Source organism: Marmota marmota, unplaced genomic scaffold (assembly GCF_001458135.2).
Source record: "Marmota marmota marmota unplaced genomic scaffold, marMar, whole genome shotgun sequence".
Lineage (NCBI taxonomy): Eukaryota > Metazoa > Chordata > Mammalia > Rodentia > Sciuridae > Marmota > Marmota marmota.
Genome location: NW_026000068.1, coordinates 22724262 through 22747408, shown reverse-complemented (window position 1 = coordinate 22747408; position 23147 = coordinate 22724262). Strand labels below are relative to the sequence as shown.

The following is a 23147-nucleotide window of genomic DNA, read 5'->3' as shown; positions in this document are numbered from 1 at the left end:
TATTTCGGTATGCCCTTTTTAAATCATTAGGGGCATCTCAGCCATCATCATTGTTACTACTGTAACCCTAGACTCAATGAAATATTGAAGGATGGGCTACTCCACATCCTTGGGACACATTTATCCAATAACTGGAAGATGAAGCAAGATTCTACAAGTCTTCAAGCTTTTAATAATAAACCACTATTGAACTCACACAATTTTTTGCATCAAAATACAAAAGATGATGCTGTCATGTTTCCTGTTAACCATGATAAATAGCACTGGACTGGAGATTGTTCTAACTATGATGCTTCTGGGACCGTAGATGCAAAGTTCAGATGGATTCTCCAGTTGTAGTAATGGGAGAGATGGAAAGACACATGGTCTGTGGAGTAGGTTTTTGGTAGCTGACAAATAATTGTTCTAGTAGAAAGGAATTAACTATTTAAATGATTTAGGGAGAGAAACAATAGATACAAAGGCCAGATTCCTGAAAATTCTGCTCTCCTGCTCATTCTTTATTATTGGATTGCTAGAACCTTTTAAACTCTAAGGCAAAAATAGAAGAATTAAATAAATTTAAGGTAAGTTAATACTATCACCCACCTGATTCTCTCCTTTTCTCACACATAAAATAATAATTTTATAAATTAGATATGTATCTGCTTTTGGATTTTTCCAAACCTAAACTGATTTTGATAAATTTCCTTAATTATATATCCTCTACTTTCCTTTTCTTATACCATAAATAGTTCTGTATTTTTCCTGATCTTATTTTTCTGATTTTATTTTCTTTTACATTTTTCCTTCTCAATTTTTAATACATTGGATTTTTCTATACCCTCCTTTCCTTTTTTTCTTCTTTAAAACTCTTTTCAATTTATTTCTCTCTTGTGTTTGTCTTGCTTTCAGTTGTCACTTTTCTCTTTCCCTCTTTGTCCTTTACCCTGTCTTTGTCAAGTTATATGCAGTTGACAAGAGCTAGAAACAGCACAATTCAATGACTTGTCACATGCCTTGTTAATAATGGACAGTCTACAGCCAGGAGCACTCAGGGCCAGCTCTCTTTTGATGTGGCCCTTTGGGACTAAAACCAACAATAGAGCAATCCCTTATGTCCACTGCAGAAAAGACACATGCCCGCTAACTGCATTTAGAGCAGAAAACTAAAAAACAAAGTCTTTGGTCTCCAAAAGCTCAGAGAAAACGAACTTTTATCAAGTTGATGTAATAAAAAGAAAAGTGGAACAGAGTGCTTTGAACACTGTAGGAGAGATAAATATTAGATTTGGTGCTCAAATGACACATAGCATCCCTTTTTCCCTTTGAGTTAAAAACCACTGGAGAGAAATCTATTCACATCTAGTTCAGTCTGTGAGGGATATTTGTGGAGCTGTAAACTGTCCCTGTGCCATGGAATGTATCTCCACACTGTCCTGGTGGTCCAGGAAATCAAGAGACTGGTGATGCTGACAAAGCACAGCTAGCCCAGGGTCCCTGCACTCTTGTGTTGCCACCATCTTAACTCGGTCCTCATTCCCCCAATCCTCACCTTCTGTACCCACCACATTCTTCTTCACAATTTTTTCTGCATCCTGATGCCAAATGGATCTAACTAAACCATGGCATATATTCTATCATTGCCCTATTTGAGAACTTCTAGTTGAAAATGAACTGAAATTGTAGATAGGAATGACTTAATGTATGAAACGGTGTGTTATTTTAGTCAGCTCTTTCACTGCTGTGACTAAAAGACCTGCCAAGAAAAAAATTAGAGAAAAAAAAAAGTTTATTTGGCGCTCAGGGTTTCAGAGGTCTCAGTCCATAGACAAAGGCTCCATTCCTCAGGGGTTGAAGTGAGACAGAACATCCTGACACAAGAGTGTGATGAAGGGAAGCAGCTCAAGACATCACACCAGGAAGCAGAGAAAGAGCTCAGCTCAACAAATATATACCCCAAAGACATACTCGCAATGACCCAATGCCTCCAGCACACCCCACTAGCTCACAGTTCCCACTCAGTGAATCCCTGTCAGGGGATTAATTCACCGAGGGGGTTAAGGCTCTCATAATCTTAACATGAGTTTTGGAGGGACAACTAATATCTACACCATAATATTCTTGTATCAACTTTACAGGGTTCTTGTAATTGTCCAAATGAGATAAATGTCAAAGCTAGTCATGAACATTAAGGTTTCTTCTTTAACATCTAAAATGGCTCACTGTGGATTCTGTGGTAGACAAGTCATGCTCCTCCACACTGAAGCTACTCAGTCTCCACTTGTACTGCCTTCCTCTTGTGCCTCTCACTCCTGTGTTTTGCTCTGACTGGCTCTCTGTCATTTCCCAGGAAATACCCTAGTCCTGCGTAGACATAGGGTCTTTGTACCTGCTATTTCTTCTCTCAGAAACACGAGATTCACCATCTCTTCAGAGGACCCTTTCTTTCTTGGTTCAGTACTGGTGATGGAACACAGGGCCTGGTGAATACCAGGCAAATGCTCTACTACTGAGCTACATCCCAACCTTCAGAAGGCCTTTCTTACAACCCCTGTGTAGGCACGCCATCCTCAATATTCCTGTTCATACTATCAGATTTGTTTTCTTCCTCACTTTTAATACACAATCTGTTGTTATTTTCTGAAAATTGACCTTTATTTATTATCTATTTCTCACACTAAACTGTGAACTCCCTGAGTACATGTTGCCTGTCTGCTTCACCAGTCTATTCATAGCGACTACCACAGTACCTGATCCAGGGTAGTTACCCAATTCATATTAGGCAGATAAACGAACAAGTTAATTTGTGTGTGTGTGTATCTGTGTGTGTGTGTATCTGTGTGTGTGTGTTTTGCAGTAGTCATCAATTTTATCATTTCTACCTGATAAGAATTTTAGCTAACTGGGCATCTTTTTTATTTCCATCATCTATGCTTAATTTTGCACCTATATTCTTAAACTTTCTTTTGCCTAGAATGAACCTCTATTCTCCTCCAGTCAAAATCTTATCTATAATTCTAGACTTTAACCAATTTCCTGTGATTAAAGAGTCTCAAAGGCTCTAACTCAATTCATCTTTTGCACTCTAACCATCTAGATTACCTCTAGTTTTTAAAATGTACTTATTTTTAATGTTAGTCTTTTTGGTGTGATTATCTCTGTTTTTAAAATCATGAAATTAGAGTCTTTGTGGGTTAGGATTGTGTTCTTCTCGCACTCTGTAGCTTCTCTCCCTGGCAGTCCAGGCTTGCTTCCCTTCTCATCCTGCTCTGTACACATACACACACGTGCCATGCACACACGTGCCATGCACACACATATGCATTCACACTTCTCACCAGAGTAGCATGGATACTTTCCAAACTCTGGATGTTTTCCAAATTACCATTGAAAAAATTTGCTAGGGAGGCTTTATGAAGCCCTGAGGAGGAAGGACTTACATCTTCAGAAGCCCTGGAAAATATGGTTCCTCCATAAGCATAGCTCAGAATGGCAGGAAAGAGAACAGTAATAGGAACTGAGACCCCTTATGCATGCTGAATTATAGTGCTTTGTGGCAAGAGCACTTGGGATCATTCTTGGACAAAATTAAGTATAAAATTGCATACTGATTCCCAGACTTACTATTAAGGTGCTATTCTGAGTATTTTATGTTGAAATGAAAAAGACTTACTAGTATAGTTTGTGAGACATTTCATGTCTAATAATTTTTAAATATATGAATATTTTTTATCTCAATATGCAGCTTATGACAATTGCAGTTGTATATATTTACTAAGGCTGAATTTAAATTTCAAATTCCATTCCACTGAACATGAATGTCAAAGAATTATATAGACAATTGAATATGAAATGTAAAATTTTTCAGTGATAAGCTCTAACAACTTGCTGTTTTGCTGTTGTTGATATTAGCTCTAGAATACCCTTTGCTGGAAACTGAATCCTCAGTTTGATTTACTTTAATTCTGTGCATAGACAATATTCAGTTTTCCTATGCTAATCTTGTAAGATGTTTAGTATTGAATAATAATAGAGAAAATCACACATCTTGCATAATCCACTTGGGTTGACTGGAACTTATTAGATTTGGGCAATCTTATTTTTTATGATTGTTTAAAATAAATCTCAGTAGCCTATATATATGGGAATTTGTCTCACTCAACATTCATTGCAAACAATCTCTCCTGCACAAGCTAAAAAGTTAAGAAACACTTAATTTTTAAACCTGGAAGATAGTTTAAAAAATTATGAGACACAATATTAAGGAGCTGAAAGAGAGACTTTTCTTCTGTAAATTAAAAAAAAAAAAAAAGCCTTATTGAAGAGATTCAGGTGTCCTGAGTGGGACTGTCAACTTGTGACATGAGACTTAAGCTTGAAGAAAAGTGTCTGTCTACTAAGAATGAGGTGGCAGAAAGGTGACATGAGTTGAGCCCCTAATGGGATCACTGAATGATGAACCACACCTGCTCAGAACTGATAACTGCAGGACTTCTTGCTGGAAACAAATAAATTCTTTGGAATTTAAGCTGTTATTTCTATTTTTAAATTTTCTGGGTTTTTCAGTGAAGCACATTCTTATCAGATGTAAGTTTAAATTCAACATAGATCACATAGAGACTACATTTAATAATTTCAAATCAATAGGCATCTAAAAAAAATTTTAAACCCCTACAAAATTTGTCTCTCTTGTTTTTTTTTTTTAAAATAACAATGACCCTATTGCTATAAATGTTGTGTTGTTGTAGAACCAGCTTGCAGGTAAAATAAATTGGTAAATATTTACATAAAATAATGTATGTACCATGCTGAGTTCTAACCAAGTGATTAGAATTTCCCATTGCAATGGTTGGAATTTCCTGTTTTGCTGAACAATTTGAGAACAAAGGGACACATCACTTTTATAGATTTTTTGAAAAGATGTCAGTGTCTAATATTCAGGTAACACTTTTATTCATTCATTCAACAATTTCATGTTGAATGTTTGAGCTTCTTTGCTATAGTCAAACCATAAAAGCTCACTGTTCCTTATTATACCAATTCATATAATCTGTTCATTTTCTCCCCCTAATTAGTAGACTCCTCCAATCCAGAGGAAGGCTTGCCAACAGCATGCACTGGTCCAACGCTTGATACTATTTATGCCAAATATGGCATATTTTCTTTGAAAAACCATCTAATTGTCTAACCAAATAAATAAAAGTGTTTATTGTACAGAAACATTTTTTTCTACATATGTGATTTATATTATAATGGTCATAGTTCAGCTTTTTAATCAAGAAGAGTATATATATATATATATACTTGTGACATGAGACTTACTGAGTATATATATATACTCAGTAAGGCATTTTACGTGGAATATATTCTTAATGATTTTATATCTGAAGCTTGTAGTTTAATTTTTCTAAAATTAAGTTAAATTTTATCCACTGCATTCCACTTAATAGCTGACATAACTTTTTAGATTATGTTTAAGAGATGCCAAATCAATACATGACTTAAAAAAATAATTATTGATTTTGATTAAGTAATACATTTGATTGGCACACAACCTATGAGTGGCAAAGAATATACAGAAAGTCTCCCTTTGCTCCCTCACCACTTCCCAAGTCATAGTTTCTCTTCCCGAGACAACTTCTAATTCTGGGTACTTATGTAATCTTACCCAAAATTACTTAAAATTTATTTCATTTAATGGACACTGAAACAATTAACACATATAAAATGTTTTAAGATTGAAGTGATATGAAGACTAAATGTTCAAAACTACATTTTGTCTAACATTTTGAAAGCATTATGATGGCTATATGAAGAATCTGTTAAGTTTAGGATGAAAATAATAAACATTCAAAGCAGAGACATAGTTCTGAGGCCACCATGAATAAATATTACTTTGTGGAAAATAACAGGTGTTTTATTACTTAGACTCACTAAACACTCATAAAGGAAATGACCTATAAAAGATAGATATAATATCTTGTCATAAAGATTTAATTAATCAAAGTTTAGGTGCCAATTTTTTTTTTCATTTTTTTTTCTGTTCTTGTTTGTCATTTCTTGCTTCGAACAACAACTAGGGATATATATTTTGTAAAAATAGTGAGATTTTTATATCACTAGATGAAAGTGTGATTTATAAGATATTGTGATGACAAAATTATAGACACATTTTTTCTATTTAGTTCCCATTTACAAAGTCTAGGCAAAAAAAAAAAAAGACTAATCTAAAGACAATCTTTTACCCTCTCTTAAGACTATAAAAAATGTGTTTTTAATTTTATTCATGATCAATAAAAAAGTCAAAAAAGAGAAAAATTTGTAAACATTTTATTTGAGGGGTTCATAAAGAAATTAGTGTCATGAGATAATTCATCAATCTATTTATAGTTGTCAAATATCTGTGTCTTAGATTAGTACTTTTAGTCTAAAAGTAATTTATGTCCAATGTTAAAGTTTAATCATAACAGAAAAAGAAAAAGAAAAAAACAAAATCACATGAAATCTTACTACCCAGAGAAAATGACCACTTATATATTTATATACTTTCTGTCATCCTTTACATTTATATATCATTGTACATATAAATACTTATAATCTATGTTTTATTTTGTTGCTGTACATTTTATTCACATACTGCATGTTTCATACTATTTTTACTCAGTAAAATATTATAAACATGTTTTATATCATCTTTTTCATAAACAGTTCAGTGCTTTACATCTTTATTAAAAAATCCTGACAACATCTATCATTTTTCCATGATATAGATTACTAGAAAGGAAATTACTGAGTCAAAGGGCATGCAATTTTCTAAGTCTCCCATCATTAGCAGGCAACATTTTTTATTTCCTTATTAAAAGCTTAGATGATAAATAGTGATCTTATTTTAGTGTGCTTGCCTCTGGTTATTAAAAAACAATTAACTATCATACAATTATTAGGAGGCATGAAGGTTTTTTAATGGTTGAATTTCAATATCCATGTCAGCTGTTGCAAGTATGAAAAATTTCAGAAGTTCAATTATTGTTTTAGCAAATATTTTTGAGCTCCTATCCTGCGTGTCTATATAGGTTCTATCCTATTCCAAAAAGATTAAAGAGTATTTGTTCTAAGCAAGTGTGGATTTCCACCTTGTTGGTAACTTTGAACTAATGTCCCAAGGCCGTTCCAGAGCTGGCTCTCTGTGCACTTTCCCTTCGGAGTACCTTTGGTCTACAAAGGCAGATATATAATGAGCAATAACTCACTGACAGATTCCCGGATATTATGCAGTTTTACAAAAATAATGAATAGTAACAACAATTTTGTCTGATCTTGCTTCATTTTAGACAAAAGACAGATTTATACAGATATCATTTAAACCCCTTAAGTAAAAAAATGTTTTATTTTCCCTTTACGAATAGAAAATATAAATCATAACCAGTTAAAGCTATTCTCTCAATGCATTGGAATCCCAAATCAAGCAGAATAGTATAAAAGATTTAACAATGGGCTTTGGGCATTTTTTAGACTTGGTTGTTCAGAGAAACTAACTAAATCAGTTAATACGATCTAATAAATTTGAAAGGTATTATTAATATCATCCTATATACTTTTTTTGAATATCAAGTTATTTGGCATCTTTTAATTCTCATCAATAGTTTAAAATATGCTAAATAATAATCCTCCAAAATAAATACTCTTTTCTCGATGGTTGGATACCAGAATTACCTTAAAGACATTTTTACAAATTTTAGAAGACTTGAGAAACTTGTATTGTCATCAAACACCTGAAAATACATTAAGTTTCTTATTTTCATAACTGAAATTCTTCAAGATAATCTTAAGCCCCTAATTATACTTATATAAATGACCAGTGTAATGTGCTTCTTACTAAAACCTCAGCACGTGTACATACACACACATGCGTGTACACACACAGTGATGGAAGGCATGTCCTAAAGCTGTGCTTTGGGGAACAGAATAATAGAGAACTTTTAAACAATGTGTCTGAGAAGCAGAAGAGAAGTTGGAAACTTCTTCAAACATGAGTTCTTAGAGGATACTCCTCTCACAAAATCATCATGTTTTCTTTTATTAGTAAAGGTCAAGAAAATAGAGGTGAATTATGTTTTAAGCTGCCTAGACCTCTACCCCTATAAAGCCAAAAATACTTTGAGACATGTAAGTTATTAACATCAATGTGGATAACCTGTTTAATTCAAGCCACATTCTGTATATGCAAAGCATATCTTGGTGACACTTGAAAGGTGGCCTCAAAGTGCACTGTCTTCTATCAAAGTCTCTGGGAAGTGAAGCATTCATTCTATTTCTTGGAGCACACTGCTGTGTTAAGAATATGAGGGGTAAAAGATGACTTGGTGGTATTGTTCAGAGCCCAGCAGAACCACAGAGGACACTTTGGGCTTTAAAGGCAGTCTGTTGTAGACATATGTTCCCAGGTGACGCGGGAACTTTCAGATGAGAGGTAGCTTCCAACTGGAATCACAGGCAGAGGACAGTCCCTAAACTGACTCATTAGGCACAAATGATGATCTGTCAAAGAATAATGACTTTTTAGGACTTTCATTCTTGCTCTAATGCTTGATATTAATGACCTTTCAGGATAGTTGATATCTTTTGGAATTTCATCTGCCACAAAAAAAGAAAACCAGTAAATGAATCTGTTTCAGGATGAGGGTAGAAAGCTATCCCTGAAAAGGAAGCTAAATGACACTTGTTAGAGAGTAAGAGCTGGTGTGGGACTGAAATATGTATTGATCAAACAGAACTCTAATGATCTCTGAATTAAATATAATGTTTTTGTTGTTGTTGTTTTGTTTTTTAGTGATTTTGATTTTATTGGAGATAGCAATTTCCAGATGGCATGCTGAAGCTTGACTAAAAAATTAAATCTAGAGACAATACATTTACTATGTTAGGTCAGGAAAAAAAAAAGATCTGAACTTTGAAGCACAGCATTTTGATTTTCACCAGAGCCTGCTTATGATGCATTAGACTGTCAGAGGTGTGTCTCACTAATCATTTGTGGGATAGAGACCCCTGTAGGTCTGTAGTATGCCAGTATCTCTGCTAAGTGGGGCTGTATACGACTTTATGGCTGAGGCCAGAAGTCAGCAAGCTTCTTTAATAAAGTTTCAGGTAGTAATTATTTTGACCCTTGCAGGCAGGGTGATTTCTAACACAACTCTTAAACAGCTATTATAAGACAAAAGTAGCTTCAGATAGTACATAAATGAAAGAGTATTATTGTTTTACAAAAATTTTTATTTGTAGATACTAAAATTTGAATTTTGTATAAATTTTGTGAGTCATAAAATATTGTTATTTTTGGTTTTTAGACCATTTGAAAATGCAAAAAACCATTCCCAGTTTATAGGCCATACAAAAACAAGTAGCAGACTAGATATGGCCCATGGTCCACAATTTTGCCACCCTGGTCTAAGTTACAATAAATAAAATATAACTGCTTGAAGATATAAAAACAGAATTTCTACAGGTCTACAAAGATGAGATTTGGTCTCTTCTAGTTGAAAATCTCATGAAGGTGGTGACATTTGAGTTGATTTAAAAGATGTGATTTCCCAGATGGAGTGAAAGACCACACCTAGGCACTTATGAGAGTAAAGAGAGCATTCTTTATGGGTATTCCAGGACAACAGGTGTAAATCCTGGCTGTCCCAGGCCAATGGGGACATATGGTTGCCCCAGGAGGAGAGTCTAGAGATGCTACCAGCAGAGTAGTGCTTGACCCCTCCTATGGTCAAGAAACAATGAACTGCATATCAATGAATGAAAGAGTCCAAGTTGGTTAAAGCATGTGGAAAAAGAGGCATGGGAAGTAAACTAGAAAAATAGTCTGGGGCTTGAACTAGAACTGGACTTCTATAATCTTAAACATGAAGCTAAGACATTTGGAAATTATTAAGTAGGTGGTGGAGAGGCACCAAAGTTCTTAAACAATAAAATGATGGCACCACATATCATTGATATCTGATGTACAGAGAGACTTGGACCAGGCAGAAACTACTTGCAGGAGCCCAATTAAGAGACCATGGCGATAATTTGAAGACAGAATAAGAGAATTTGGACTGAGTCCAGGCAACAAGAATACAAAGGGAGCAGTGGATAAAAGACACATCAGAGAGAAGGAGTGAAGATAATTTGTCAATTGAATATAAAAGATACACTAAGAAAAAGGGAAGTGAAAGGAAGGTCCCAACATTTTCAGTCTAGGTGAGTGTAATTGAACGATATTTGTGGGTTAGAGATAGGAGGCAAAAGAAAATCTGCAAATGCATATTATAACTGGGCTCCAATTCTTCCTGAATTTAGAAAACAGATATACGGTAGTAATAGTGCTTCTGTAACTTAACTTTTGAAAATACTTTCATGCTGGGGCAGCTCAATCTGGATAAAGTTTTGGGTGGCTTTTTGATAAATGAGGGTGCTTTGTAAACGTGGGGTTTTGACTTGGAGGAAGAGTGAGGAAGACGGTTGGGATATTTCTCTGTAACTATTCTTCCTTTCATCTTTCTGGGACCCAGTGGGATGCAGCCCATTTTTAGCTTAGTACAATGGTTCTTAGTGCTTGCTGTGAAAGTAAAAATGAGCCCACCTGAGGAAAAGATACAGCTATGACAGCCCTCTAGCTAGAATATGATTCAGAATGACTTTTACCCATAGCTCATATCATACAGTTATCTCACTAGCTGTTCTGTGAGTTTTTAGAATTATCCAAATTAAATCCCTGGTTTAAAAAACCCCTCATTTTCTATAGAACATTTGGGAGTATGATAGATGTCCTGGAGTCCAAAGAAAAAAAAATGATAAGACGCTACAACTTCTAGAAGTTCAATTGAGCTTCTGATATATTCCTTTTCTTATGAAGGGATGCTCAATCTGTATTTATATTTTGTCCAAATACAATTTTCCAGTAACTCTCTAAACACCAGCCGCCTTTCTTCTCAAGAGAATATATCTGAAGAAAGGGAGACAGGCAAATAGTTGGGGGGGGGGACAGATAATTGTAATTACCTAAAAGTATACATACACACATGCAAAACACCAATCTTATAAAAAAGAGAAATTCTAAAACAATGAAAGAAACCAAATCACTACCAGAGAAAGTTTAGAAATATTAGCGTTCCTACTCTTTGTGACTCTTAAATTTTGTATTCATGATGTTCAGTTTGTTCAACCTTCTCCTGTGTTTAAAAACAATAAAATTAAATAGTCTGGCCATGGGGTATGGTTTGCTACTTCTCTAAAGTAGTTTGCCAGAAACTAATTTGAAGGCGTTGTCCTTGCTCTCTGTGGATTAGAACTACCCTCAATTACAGTAAGAAAGCTCTAAAAATGCTATCCTCCTGTGGAAGAGCCAGCTAGAGGAACATTGTGTGGGCATGGACTAGTCCCCCATGCTCTAGTGTGTCCCCAGCACAAAAAAAAAAAAAAAAAAAAAAAAGAGGAATCATGTGTAAAAAACCCCATCTGCAGCCAAAATCTAAACTGATGCCTTTTTGTCAGTGGGAGTGGTGAAGGCATGTGGGTTTTACTTGTTGTAAAATTTCTATTTGAACTCCTTCCTTTGCATCGTGACCTATACTTTGACATTGGTAAGCTCTTCATTTATTTTTCTAGTATGTTTACCTGACCTTGTGCTCACTGCGTAACATTATCAATATATCACATTAAAATAATAAGTAACATTAAGCCATTTAAATATACATTATAGTGTTTATTATGTATAATATAAATATATAGATGTAAACACTATAGATACATAATACCAGTTGGTGGGTAGATCTGGCTTTGCGGCCAGTCACATCCCTATCTTCCTCTTCTTGATAATTATGATCACACACCAGGGCTTTGACAGCTACAAGGTTTCTAATTAAAGCACTCCAGCTCCTTCTTTGTGCTGTTGCCTACAGGCATTTCCTATTAGGTGTTGGCTACTTAACAATGGTGCTGGTAGGATGAGACCCTGATCTTGAAAAGGATGTGTCAGAATGCACATGAAACAGGTCTCTCCTCACACCTAAGCAGGATTTTGCTTTCAAGGGTTGTTAATAAAAGAAAAATAGAGTGCCTGTTTTCTTCTCTTTTTATTATTCTCATAATTCTGAAATACAAATGAAATTTAAAAATCTCTAGGTTAAAATTGAATTTAAACAAATGATAATTGTTTTCTGGACTGGACACAGTTAACTTTATGAAAGATCCATTTCCTATAAAGCATTATGGGAATGGGTGCAATTATTTTTGGACATAGCTATTTTGAATAATCATATTGACATAACTAGTAGATTTAAAAGTTTAGGCATTAAAGGCTTATTTATTTACCTGCCTTCATAACTACCTATCATGCTTCTTAAGTATGTTAACTCACAATTATTACTTCTGGTAACCAAAATCATTCTTAGGAAACTCACAAAGTTATGTATATTTTTTTAAAGAGAAGAGAGAGAGAGAGAGAGAGAGAGAGAGAGAGAGAGAATTTTTTAATATTTATTGTTTAGTTATCTGCGGACACACTATCTTTATTTGTATGTGGTGCTGAGGATCGAACCCAGCGCCACGTGCATGCCAGGCAAGCACGCTACCGCTTGAGCCACATCCCTAGCCCCAAAGTTATGTATATTAAAGCAAAAAGTTATAACAGGACTTTATCAGTGTAAGTAGTACCATGTCTATTACTGTACAATTATCATTAATTACTACTGCTATAATACAGCATTATTAGTGTAGCTGGATATTATTTCAGTTTGCTCCTCACAAATTTGCTTTGAAAGGCAGGCAGTGTTTTTATATTCCCAGTGGGAAAACTTAGGTTAGATAATCAGCCAAAGCCACCAAATAATATGGGAAAACTCTAGGTCTGCCTGATGCTATACTATTGCTGCCACTAGAAATGGTGTGAACTTCACCTGCCTTTGCTGAAAGATCAGAGTATCCATATGCCCTCAATAACTAGAATGTTTCGCTATGAAATTTTTCATGTGCAACCTTTAATCCTGTCAAAAGGGGCAATCTTTTTCTTTACTAACAGGTTTGTCATTAAGTTTCAAATAAAGAATGACAATATTGTTCACATTCACAACTTTGATATAGCTTTGACCTTCCAAAACACTTAACTCTAAATGAAGTGCAATATTGGGACAGGAAATACTTCATTTGAAAACCTTGAGTATCTGCTGGCTGCTGGCATGGCATGTGACCTTTACCAAATCACTTAGTCTCTCTAAGTTGAATTTGCTCTGAACCTAATTTGACAATATCTAGCTTATAGAAGATCAGGAAAATGGAAAGTTTGGAAACATTTTTAATGCTTTATATACATTGTTGTTAGAATAGTTATAACTCTATTCCTTAAAGCTAGTGATACAGTCAATACTTTCTTTAACAAGAGTACCATTAAAATTTGTATATAGAAAGAAGATAAAGAAGGTAGGGATAAAAAATGGCTAATAATTTTATACTACATGTTGGAAAGACACGAAGAGGAAAACCATACAATCAAGTAGCTTAAATTACATTTTCAAATTTAAGAAGAAGAACTACTTGATGTTGGTGTGTTTTGAACTCTAAAAATATTTTACAAATAAGGAACTAAAAGAGAAGGAGTGCTAAGAAGTCTGAGGGAGCTTCTTCAACTGTGGAACCATGTTACTAATATTTTTGATTACAAAAATGCATCTTGTCTAACAGAATTTTTGCATGCAAAATGGCATATCACTATTATTATACCTTTTATCTATATTTTTGTGCAGTAAACAAATCATTTGGGACTTCTTTTAATCCTTTATTCCTTTTTTGTCTTTAGGAATTTTACAGATGTTCTGTGCTGCATAATCTTCCTACTGTTTATTATGGGCTACATTGTTGTAGGACTTGTGGGTGAGTAAATACAGGTTTAGATGATGTTTAACACTTGATAATGGAAGAACTAAGTCAATTTCACATTTTAAAATTAAGTTATTTTCTCCCAAAAGCCTTCTTTTGTTTTCTTCTGTTTTGTTTTCTGGAAGAAACTCTGTTATTGATCAGGACTCACAGAGCAGCAGACATACTACAAAATGAACAAAGCAGTCTAGTCAAATGCAAACCAAAGTTACTTTAGTAAATACAGTTGTAAAGAAAAAAGGAAACTACTAATTCCTCTTTTCAATATTTTTACTTTTGAAATTCTATCAAACAATTGATTATATTAGTGTTGCTGTTTACTAATAAAAATCAGGGCCTCGATCAGTTTATTTAATATATAAACCCTTTCTTTTTATGAGAAAATTATAAAGAAGTACAGTTATTAACTATTTCACCATATAACTCATTGACATTGAATAAGGTCCCTTCTCATCTCCAGAAAGAGATGTCTTGTTAGTTACAATTAGGTTAAAGATTTTTCTAGGAAGTGAAAATATAGAGGATAAATACAGAGGGTTTTTTTCATGGATTTGTTTTTAAATCTATCGAGTGAACTAGTGTGGATATATTCTGTAAAAAGGCTTCACAATTGTATGTAAGTGTAATATATACATTTTTCCTCTGAGACATATCTTATCATTTAGATGTCAACTTAGGAAAATGTAATAGGCTGTTAGGATGAAAGCTATGAAAGTCAGATATTGTAGCACAAATAATTACATTTTTTGTGAATAGAATATATTAGCAGAAAGTTGTGTGCTACCTCAAGAACAACTCAAAATTCTTTTCCCTGATCTTCAATTTTTTATTATAAAAAGAGAAGCACTTTGAGAACAGCCATTAAAAATAACTTATAAAAGATGGTCTCCATATTATCATGAAGAGAAAAACTATACAGAATTGGAAAATTCAAAAAATTAAGGCAGGAAAATAGGATAAGGGAGTGGAATATACTCCTGTATAGCCTTCAGAACATTCCTTTGTTCGTTCTTAAGTATTTTAACATCTAAATTTTAATGTACATATAGAATAATGTGTAATCTATAAGTTGCATATTGTAATAAAATGAATTTCCTTTCTACAGCAAGTAGAATTTTAGCTCCTCTAATTTTGGGGCACATCTTTCTTGTCTATGACTTTGTTGGTTTTTATTTTTTTGTAAAAAAGTTGAAATTTATTGTATAAGAAGGAAGATGTGGCATCAGGCAGACCTAGAGTTTCCCCATATTATTTGGTGGCTTTGGGCTGATTATTCTAACCTACGTTTTCTCACTGGGAATATAAAAACACTGCCCACCTTTCAAAGCAAATTTGTGAGGAGCAAACTGAAATAATATCCAGCTACACTAATAATGCTGTATTATAGTAGTAGGTAGTAATTTGTTTGCTACCAATGTGTAAGGTAATATATTCTGAATTTTAATAAACTTCGTTTAAATGTAATTTACTATATTGTTTCTCTTGAAACCCATAATTTTGGTTATTAAGTTTGAATGCACGTAGGAACTTCACAGAGACCTCATCCTGTGACCAGAATCTTTCCATTAGGAGACCTTATTCCATAATCAGATAAATATCTCCTACATATCTCAAAGCCAGCTGGATGTAATTCACAAAGGAATGCCTTTTGTCCTTATATGGAACTGGAAAAGCCACTGCCACTCTCCTACAGACACAAAGAGGGGAGGGTGTGTCATCATTCACTCTGGAGCAACACAAAATATTTACCTTTTTGTTAAAGATCTCTAGATCAAATTTGTAAATATCTTAATTCACATAAGGATATTAGAGGATAAATGTCCCTCAAGGAAAATCTATATTTAATACTATAATGATTTAATGATCCTCCCCCCAAATTACCAAATTAATCCTAATACCTTTACTTGAAACAAGTGACTCAAGAAAGTCACTAAATTAATGTCCATTCCTCATCCCTCCTAGCATACCACACAAGGGATGTTCTTCATAGTGTGCTACTAATAGCCTTATTGGCTTAATTCCAAAAGTGAGCTTCAGTTATGTTCAATGTTGATCTAAAAGAAACTTGAAGGAAAACAATTAGCAAAAGTTACTAGAAGTGCTGAGAATTTTTAACATCAAAGAATGTATACCTTCACTTAAGGAAAAATGATACTGAGCTAGTGTCATTGACCCAAATATTTTGGCATCTTTTACCATCTTAATTAGATCAGAACTTTCATAGACTTATCTTTTATCTATGATCTTTTTTTTTTCCATAAGAAATGTTACCATGGAAGAGCCATGTGGCTCACAAAATCTGGTGAGAAGAAACTGTTCTTTGTACTTTGGAATATGGTCAGCTAGGGTAATATTTGAATACAAAAAAGGCACTTAACATTAAACTGATGAAAAGCAGAACCTCTGCTCAGTGGATGGAGTCTGGGTAGAAGGTAATCAAATTTCCTTGAAAGATCAAGCTAACATTTATGATAATAGTCCTCTTTTGTCCTACTTCACTGATGGTTGCTATTCAATTACTGTACTAGCTAGAAAAAGAGAATAGGAATATTTATTCTGCAAATTATTCTTTGCTATCCTTGTGCTAACATTATGTATGTACAATGTTATGTACTATAATAGCCCGATTTTAACATTCAATAAGTTTTTATTTCATTTTCTTTCTAAATGGATTTCCAGTTGAGCAGGTTAGTTCATTGTTACATTTACTTAGGAACTGCTTGAAGTTGGAGTTGAAATTTTGTTCTGATTTTGTTTTTTACTATTTGCCAGGAGTAATTAGCCCTCTTAGTTGAGAAGATAGGAAGTTAACAAGAATGTTAATGCAGACAAGCCCAGAACTCGGTTATCATGCTGTGACAAGCACAAGCCCATGGAGAAGCCAGTGTAGGGGTCCTGAGCAACAGACTCAGCTGGGTTCCCTGGGGTAATCAGCCCAGTTGGAAAATGATTGAAATCCCAGTCAACATCTGACTGCATGAGAGACCCCAAGGGAGAGCTAAGTTTCCCCAAATTCCAAAACTATGAGCAAAATATAAGCATATTAAGCCCATTAGTTTGTGGGAGCAACAATAGATAAGCAGAACAAAACTTGGTACCTGGAAGTGGGTGCTGGCTTAGCAAAACCTAGAACATAGGCATTATTTAGAGAACGGAGGTCCTCATAAGCCCATTGGATTTTGAGGAAGTTGTTAGTGAAACTTTGAAGGAAAGTGAAGAAAATGTGAGTGGAGGCAGGGGAAAGAGCACTTTTCTTTGAGATGGTGAAATGTTTGGCAGGATTCTTGCCAGTGGCAATATAGGCAAAAGGAAAGTACCTAATTTCTTCAGCAATCTAGCTAACTGGGCCATCCTTACAAGAGGATCCAACCCCAGAAGAGCCTCACCCACACTAGGACAGACGTAAGTAATGAGATCCACATCTTGAGCCCAAGCCTGATGCTGTAATTGGAGGAGGTTTCTGGGGATCTTGGAAGAGGATATTTAGTTTGGGGAAAAAAAAGTGAAATAAAAAAAAATTGGAGCCAGAGGATAGAGTATATTTTAGCACAATGCTGTAAATTCTTTGCCATTCTTCCCCTCTAGAGGTATGATTTGTGTTGCTCTCCCCTTCAGTCTGGTCAGGCTTTTGATTATTGCCCTCTTAGAGAAATGAAGCAAGCCAAAGCAGACCAGTAAACAGCCTTGATGTGCAGGTAATTTATAGATCAGTACAAAGGATTCCGAGAATGCCATTACAGCTCACTTGGAGACAATAGGTCTGAAAGAACCAAGTAGAGAAGGAAAGCGGTCCAGGTAATTCAGCCTAAATTCTTCAGAGAATGGAACAGAGAATGAACAAAGGACTTAACAATAAAGTGTGGACACACTTGACCTTCTCATTCTGGCGCTGAAGTGCATGCTTATTATCATGGAGCAGTCCTGCAGTCATTTATCTATTTTTCCATGCACTCCTTAAGAAAATCCAACATAGCATTCTCTTCCCTGACCTGAACTGTTCCCAAACACCCAGGAGAGAACTGTCTTTTTTCCAGTTTCTAGTGAGGAGAGAGACCCTATAGTGTGCTGCCGCTCCGACATTTCAATTGTGCCTCTTGGTACCACTAAATAGTCCACTGCTCATCTGAATCTTTCCACTACTCCAGTGGCTTCCTACACTAGGATCCAAGACTGTGACTTGTAAGTCTTGGAATAACCTTGTCCACTGGTCCCCATTTTCAGAACAGCTGCAACATTGATAGTGTCTTGCTTTATCAGAACTACCTTCTTAGGCCTTCTCTTGAGCCAGATTGCCAGCACGGTCTCTCCCTTTGTGGCAAGTTCCTTCGGGAGACGTTTTTATTCTTTTTGGTCAACAAACCTAACTAAGGATCAATCTCTCTAAATTGTAATTTCAAGGACAAAGGGTTGATGTCTTATCCCTTGCCTCCATTAAAGCAAATTGGTCTTTCCCCATTCCAAGGAATATGAGGAAGGGAGAAACCACAAGTTGGTAACTGGAACAAAGACAATGTGAGGACTTTTTTATTACCTCTGTAGAGAAGGCAGTGAAACATTTCTCTTACTAATAAATATGTATAATTTTAAATTTTATTCAATTTGTTTTCTCTAGCTTTGTTGACAAAATATTGTACGTATTTAAGATGTACAGCATGGCATTTGATAAAAGCATATCTTGGATAATTATCCGCATAATTAACCTAATTAGCATATTCGTCCCAACATAGTTACCTTTGTGTTTGTGTGTGTGTGGGGGGCAGTTAAGAACACTTAAGATTTACTTTTAGTACATTTCAAGTATATAGTACATTACTGTTTTTACCACGTTAATCATTAGTTCTTTAGAATTTATTCATCTAGTACCTGAAAGTTTAGACCCTTTGACCAATATCATCCAATTTTCCCCACCCCAGAGACCATCATTCTATTTTCTGCTTCTATGAGTTTGGCTTTCTTTCTTTCTCTTTTTTTAAAGATTTTGTATGTAAGTAAGATCATTTTGTAATTTGTCTTTGTCTTTTTGTGTCTGGCCTATTTCATTTAATATAAAGTCTCCTAAGTTCATCCCTATTGTCACAGATGATATAATTTCCTTCTTTTTAAAGACCAAGTAATATTCCATTGTGTTTTTGTGGATGTATAGTATGTATACATATCATAATTTCTTTATCCATTCATCCATTGACAGACACTTAAGTTTCTTACATATCTTTGATATTTTAAAGTGCAATGAATGTGGGAGTACAGATATCTCAAGATACTGTTTCATTTCCTTCAAATGCATACCCAGAAGTAGAATTGCTGGCAGTTCTAATTGTAGTTTCTTGGGGAGCCTCCCCATGGTTCTGCATGATGTCTGGACCAATTTACTTCTAACCTTCAGTGTACAAGGTTGCTCTAGCACCTCCTCAACTCTTGTTCTCCCTTGTCTTTGTTATAATAGCCATTCCTACCTCACCAGGCTTCCTGCTCTTCTAGTTTAGGAGTTTGGCAGTGCAATCCAATATTCATTGTAAGGGGGATTCGGTGATGGAAAGTGACTCTATGTAACAGGAAATCTTGGGCTTTTTGTCTACTTTGGAACCAAAATAAACTTACTTGTCAGATCACAATTTAGAAACATTGTACTAGCAAAGTTTAAAACATTGTTTTAGCAAATTCAATCAAAAGTGAGAAATTTTTAAAAATTTTAGTTTCATTATTTGAAAATTGTTCTAGTAAACTTTCTTAATGAAAAATATATTCTACATACATAACTAGAGTCAGTATTAAATGTCCTTTTGCATTCCTTACTAATAAACATTTACAAATCAAATTAAATCACATTCTTATACTTCCTTTTGTTTTGAAAGTGTTTTCAAAAGAAAACACAGTTTTGAATATAGCTTGAACAGATTTTTTAGTATTGAGTGAGAATTTTTATTGTTTGTTGTATTTTGCTGAATGTATGCATTCTAGATGATTTTAAGTGGAACATTGTTAGCATAAGAAGGACTGATTTGTGTTCAAAGACATGGCCCTAAACTTATCATTGGGTAGAAGAGGCCACCTGTGAAATGATAAAAAATGTTTTTTATTATCCAGGCAACTGCATACAGGGCTCTTCCAAAAATGTTTCTATAGCAGCAGAGTCATCAACACAGATTTTCAAATTCGGTATCATGTGTCCTATTATCTGCTTCATTGCATTTGTAAATTGCTTGTGTTAAAAAGCCATAAGCACAATTTGGCAGGCCTGTTCCTCACATATTAAAACAGTTAAAATGTACCTTTAAGGGATACAAAATAATGATTTGAAAGCCAACATTCCCAACCAGCAAGTGTTTAGGGAATGCCTTAGTTGCCCCAAACAGATTTGCAGTTAATTTTTAAGTGTCAGTGCAAGCGGTTGGTCTAATCAAATTTTCTCCTTGACAGAGGGCTTTTTAATGGCTGCAACTTCTTGACTCAACCCTAGAGCACAACGGGAACATGCTTTGCAAATGTTTGAAAATGGGAGATGATGTTAGATATAATCATACTTGCTCCTGGTACTTCAGTAGCATACATTTCCTTTACACAAATGAAAGCAAGTTTGCCTGAATAAAGTTCTCACCCACCTCTTACCAATCTTTGGTTATCTGTAGGAATTACCCCAACGGAATTTACACTTAATAATTTTTCCCTCTCTTATTCCCTCTCTCTCTCTCTCTCTCACACACACACACACACACACACACACACACACACACACTCATGCATGTTTACACTTGTATGCATCAGTTTCACTCAAAGCAGTCGTTAAAGGTACTTCTAAAACAGTAGGATAATGAATAGAATAGGATAATTGCTCAGGTTTGCATTAACTGCTGAGTGACTTTGTCGATTGGTTTTATTCACCATCCTAACTCAGGCAGTTTAATTTTAGAGTCTGTGCTCTTGGCCACTAACCCCAACAGCCTTTTTTTTTTTTAATGAAGAGGAGGAAAGAGGATTCCTTAAGCTGAAGGGAACAGAAAGGGACCAGACACTCTAAATACTGTCTCTCCCTCCTTTCCCTTCACCATCCCCTGTCATTCCACACTGAGTTGAGCTTAAAACTGCAAGTTCTAGTAACAGTTTAAGGAAATAAATAAAGGGCACAGTTTAGAGGGATAAATGGAAGTAAAGATCATGAACAGTTGGACATCTGCAGTCTTGTCCCTCAGAGACTGGTATGGGTTCACTTGGGTTCACTTGGTGCAGTGTTGTTAATGGGATTATTAGTAAAACTATCCTCTGCACTGGCCAGTTAGAATGATTCACTTCCCTTAAGAAGAATGTGTTAAGAAGTAGCATCATACTAAATATGAGATGTTTATCTCCATATACTGGGTCTACATGTGCCCATCACAAGTACATCCCTCTGAATAAATGACTAAATAAATATGAATAACAATTCAGCATAAAAGAATGGGAGTTTGACCATATTCTAGTCTGGTATTTTAAGATAATGCTTTTCATGTTAACTTTCTTTTAAGAATGAAGGCAAATAGATACTATAAAATTTGTTAGGTCCTAAGAAATATCTTAAATCAAGTTGAAATTTTCATATAGTAAAATACTGAAACTTAGAAATTGTAGCTGTAAGTGTAAAATTAGCAAAACAAATAAAAGGAAAGGGATTTGTGCTCTAATTTATAATTTGGGATAGAAAAAGATGGTATAACTACTTCCTTCAAGAATAGAAGACATTTTAAAATGTAATATGATAATGACTTATCTATTGCTATGTAGTAAATTACCTTCAAACTTGGCACTCTAACAAACTTTTCCAATCTCACAGTGTCTGTGGTCAGGAATTCTGAAGAGCTTAGTGAGGTGGTTTGTCATGAAGTGGCAGTCAAGTTGCCAGCCCAGGTGCAACTGACTGAAGGCATGGCTAAGGTGGAGGGTCTGTCTTCAGAGCGGATGTTGGCAGGCGGCTTCAGTTCTTGCTGATGGCTGACAATCACGTGGCCTTTTGTGTACTACTGCCTCTGAGTGTCTTTATGACACGTGGCTTCCCCTAGAGCTGGTTATCTGAGAGAGAGGAAGCGGGAGAGGGAGAGAGCAGAGAGGAAGCTGCAATGTCTTTTATTGCCTACTCTTAGAAGCCATACAATATCACTTCTGCCACATCCGGTTTACTAGAAAAAAGTTGTCAAATCTGGTTCACATTCAAAGCGTGAGTAATTAAGTATCACCTTTTGTAGGAGAAATGTCAAATAATACACAAGCATATTTAAAAGCTATTACTACATGATCAGCTGAATCAAAGTAAATGGGATTGATGGTAAGAGAGAACTCCATGATAATATCACTTTTTTTTTCTGGGAGAAAAGAAAGACAATGTGGAATCTGTATTTGTTGACATTTTGAAGAGTGGGAATATACATCTATCCAGTGGCTCTCTCAGCACTGCCCAGGGAGTCTTAAAAAAATGGAGTTGATTCTTTGATTTTCAGGACATTGGATGCACCAAGGGAAGATAGATGTCTTGCAATATTTATGACAGTTCTGTAGAGCAAGACTGACTGTAATTCCTGCATGACTTTCCTATGTCCCACTGATGTAGGACTTGTTTTTAAATATTTGAACATAGAACTTCTGTTTTAAAATTACAAAAGATTTTTGCAGGATCTTAATAGATACCAAGGAAATGTGAAAGAAGATTCTGCTTTTTTTGTTAGAATTTACTACATTTAGGAAAATCATATCATTTACAGAACCATTTGAACTATTTGATTTTTCATTATAATATGTCTACCTCCTCCTGCAACTATAGCTGTTATATTTACAGTGATTCTACCTGTAGGTGTAAACACCTGACACCTTCACTGTCTTCTAGTTTGGTCACACTGGAGCTTTTGCATACTGATGTGCATACTGTTTAATTTTTTTGTTTGTTTGTTTTAATGCATTTTTATTATATCCCAAGGAGTCCCAATGTTCTGAACTGCCTGCCTAGGGTTGTCCAAATTGTATTTGGAAATACACATTAGTTTTGTCAGGGATCTTGCTAAAAGTTGCTCAGGTTTTAAATCTTCTACTTTTTTTTTTTAATTTTTTATTGTTGGTTGTTCAAAACATTACAAATTTCTTGACATATCATATTCCACACATTGATTCAAGTGGGTTATGAACTCCCACCTTCACCCCATACACAGATTGCAGAATCACATCAGTTACACATCCATTGATTTACATATTGCCATACTAGTGTCTGTTGTGCTCCGCTGCCTTTCCCATCCTCC

General features: G+C 34.9%; 1 protein-coding gene across 1 annotated transcript in view; it reads left to right on the top strand.

Annotated features, from left to right (window-relative positions):
* Slc44a5 (solute carrier family 44 member 5) overlaps nucleotides 1-23147 on the top strand; it is a 335047-nt gene that overhangs the window by 248391 nt on the left and 63509 nt on the right. The window contains exon 3 of the mRNA XM_048814088.1: nucleotides 13814-13887. Coding sequence (XP_048670045.1) covers nucleotides 13814-13887 — 74 coding nt within the window. The remainder of the gene's footprint in view (nucleotides 1-13813; nucleotides 13888-23147) is intronic.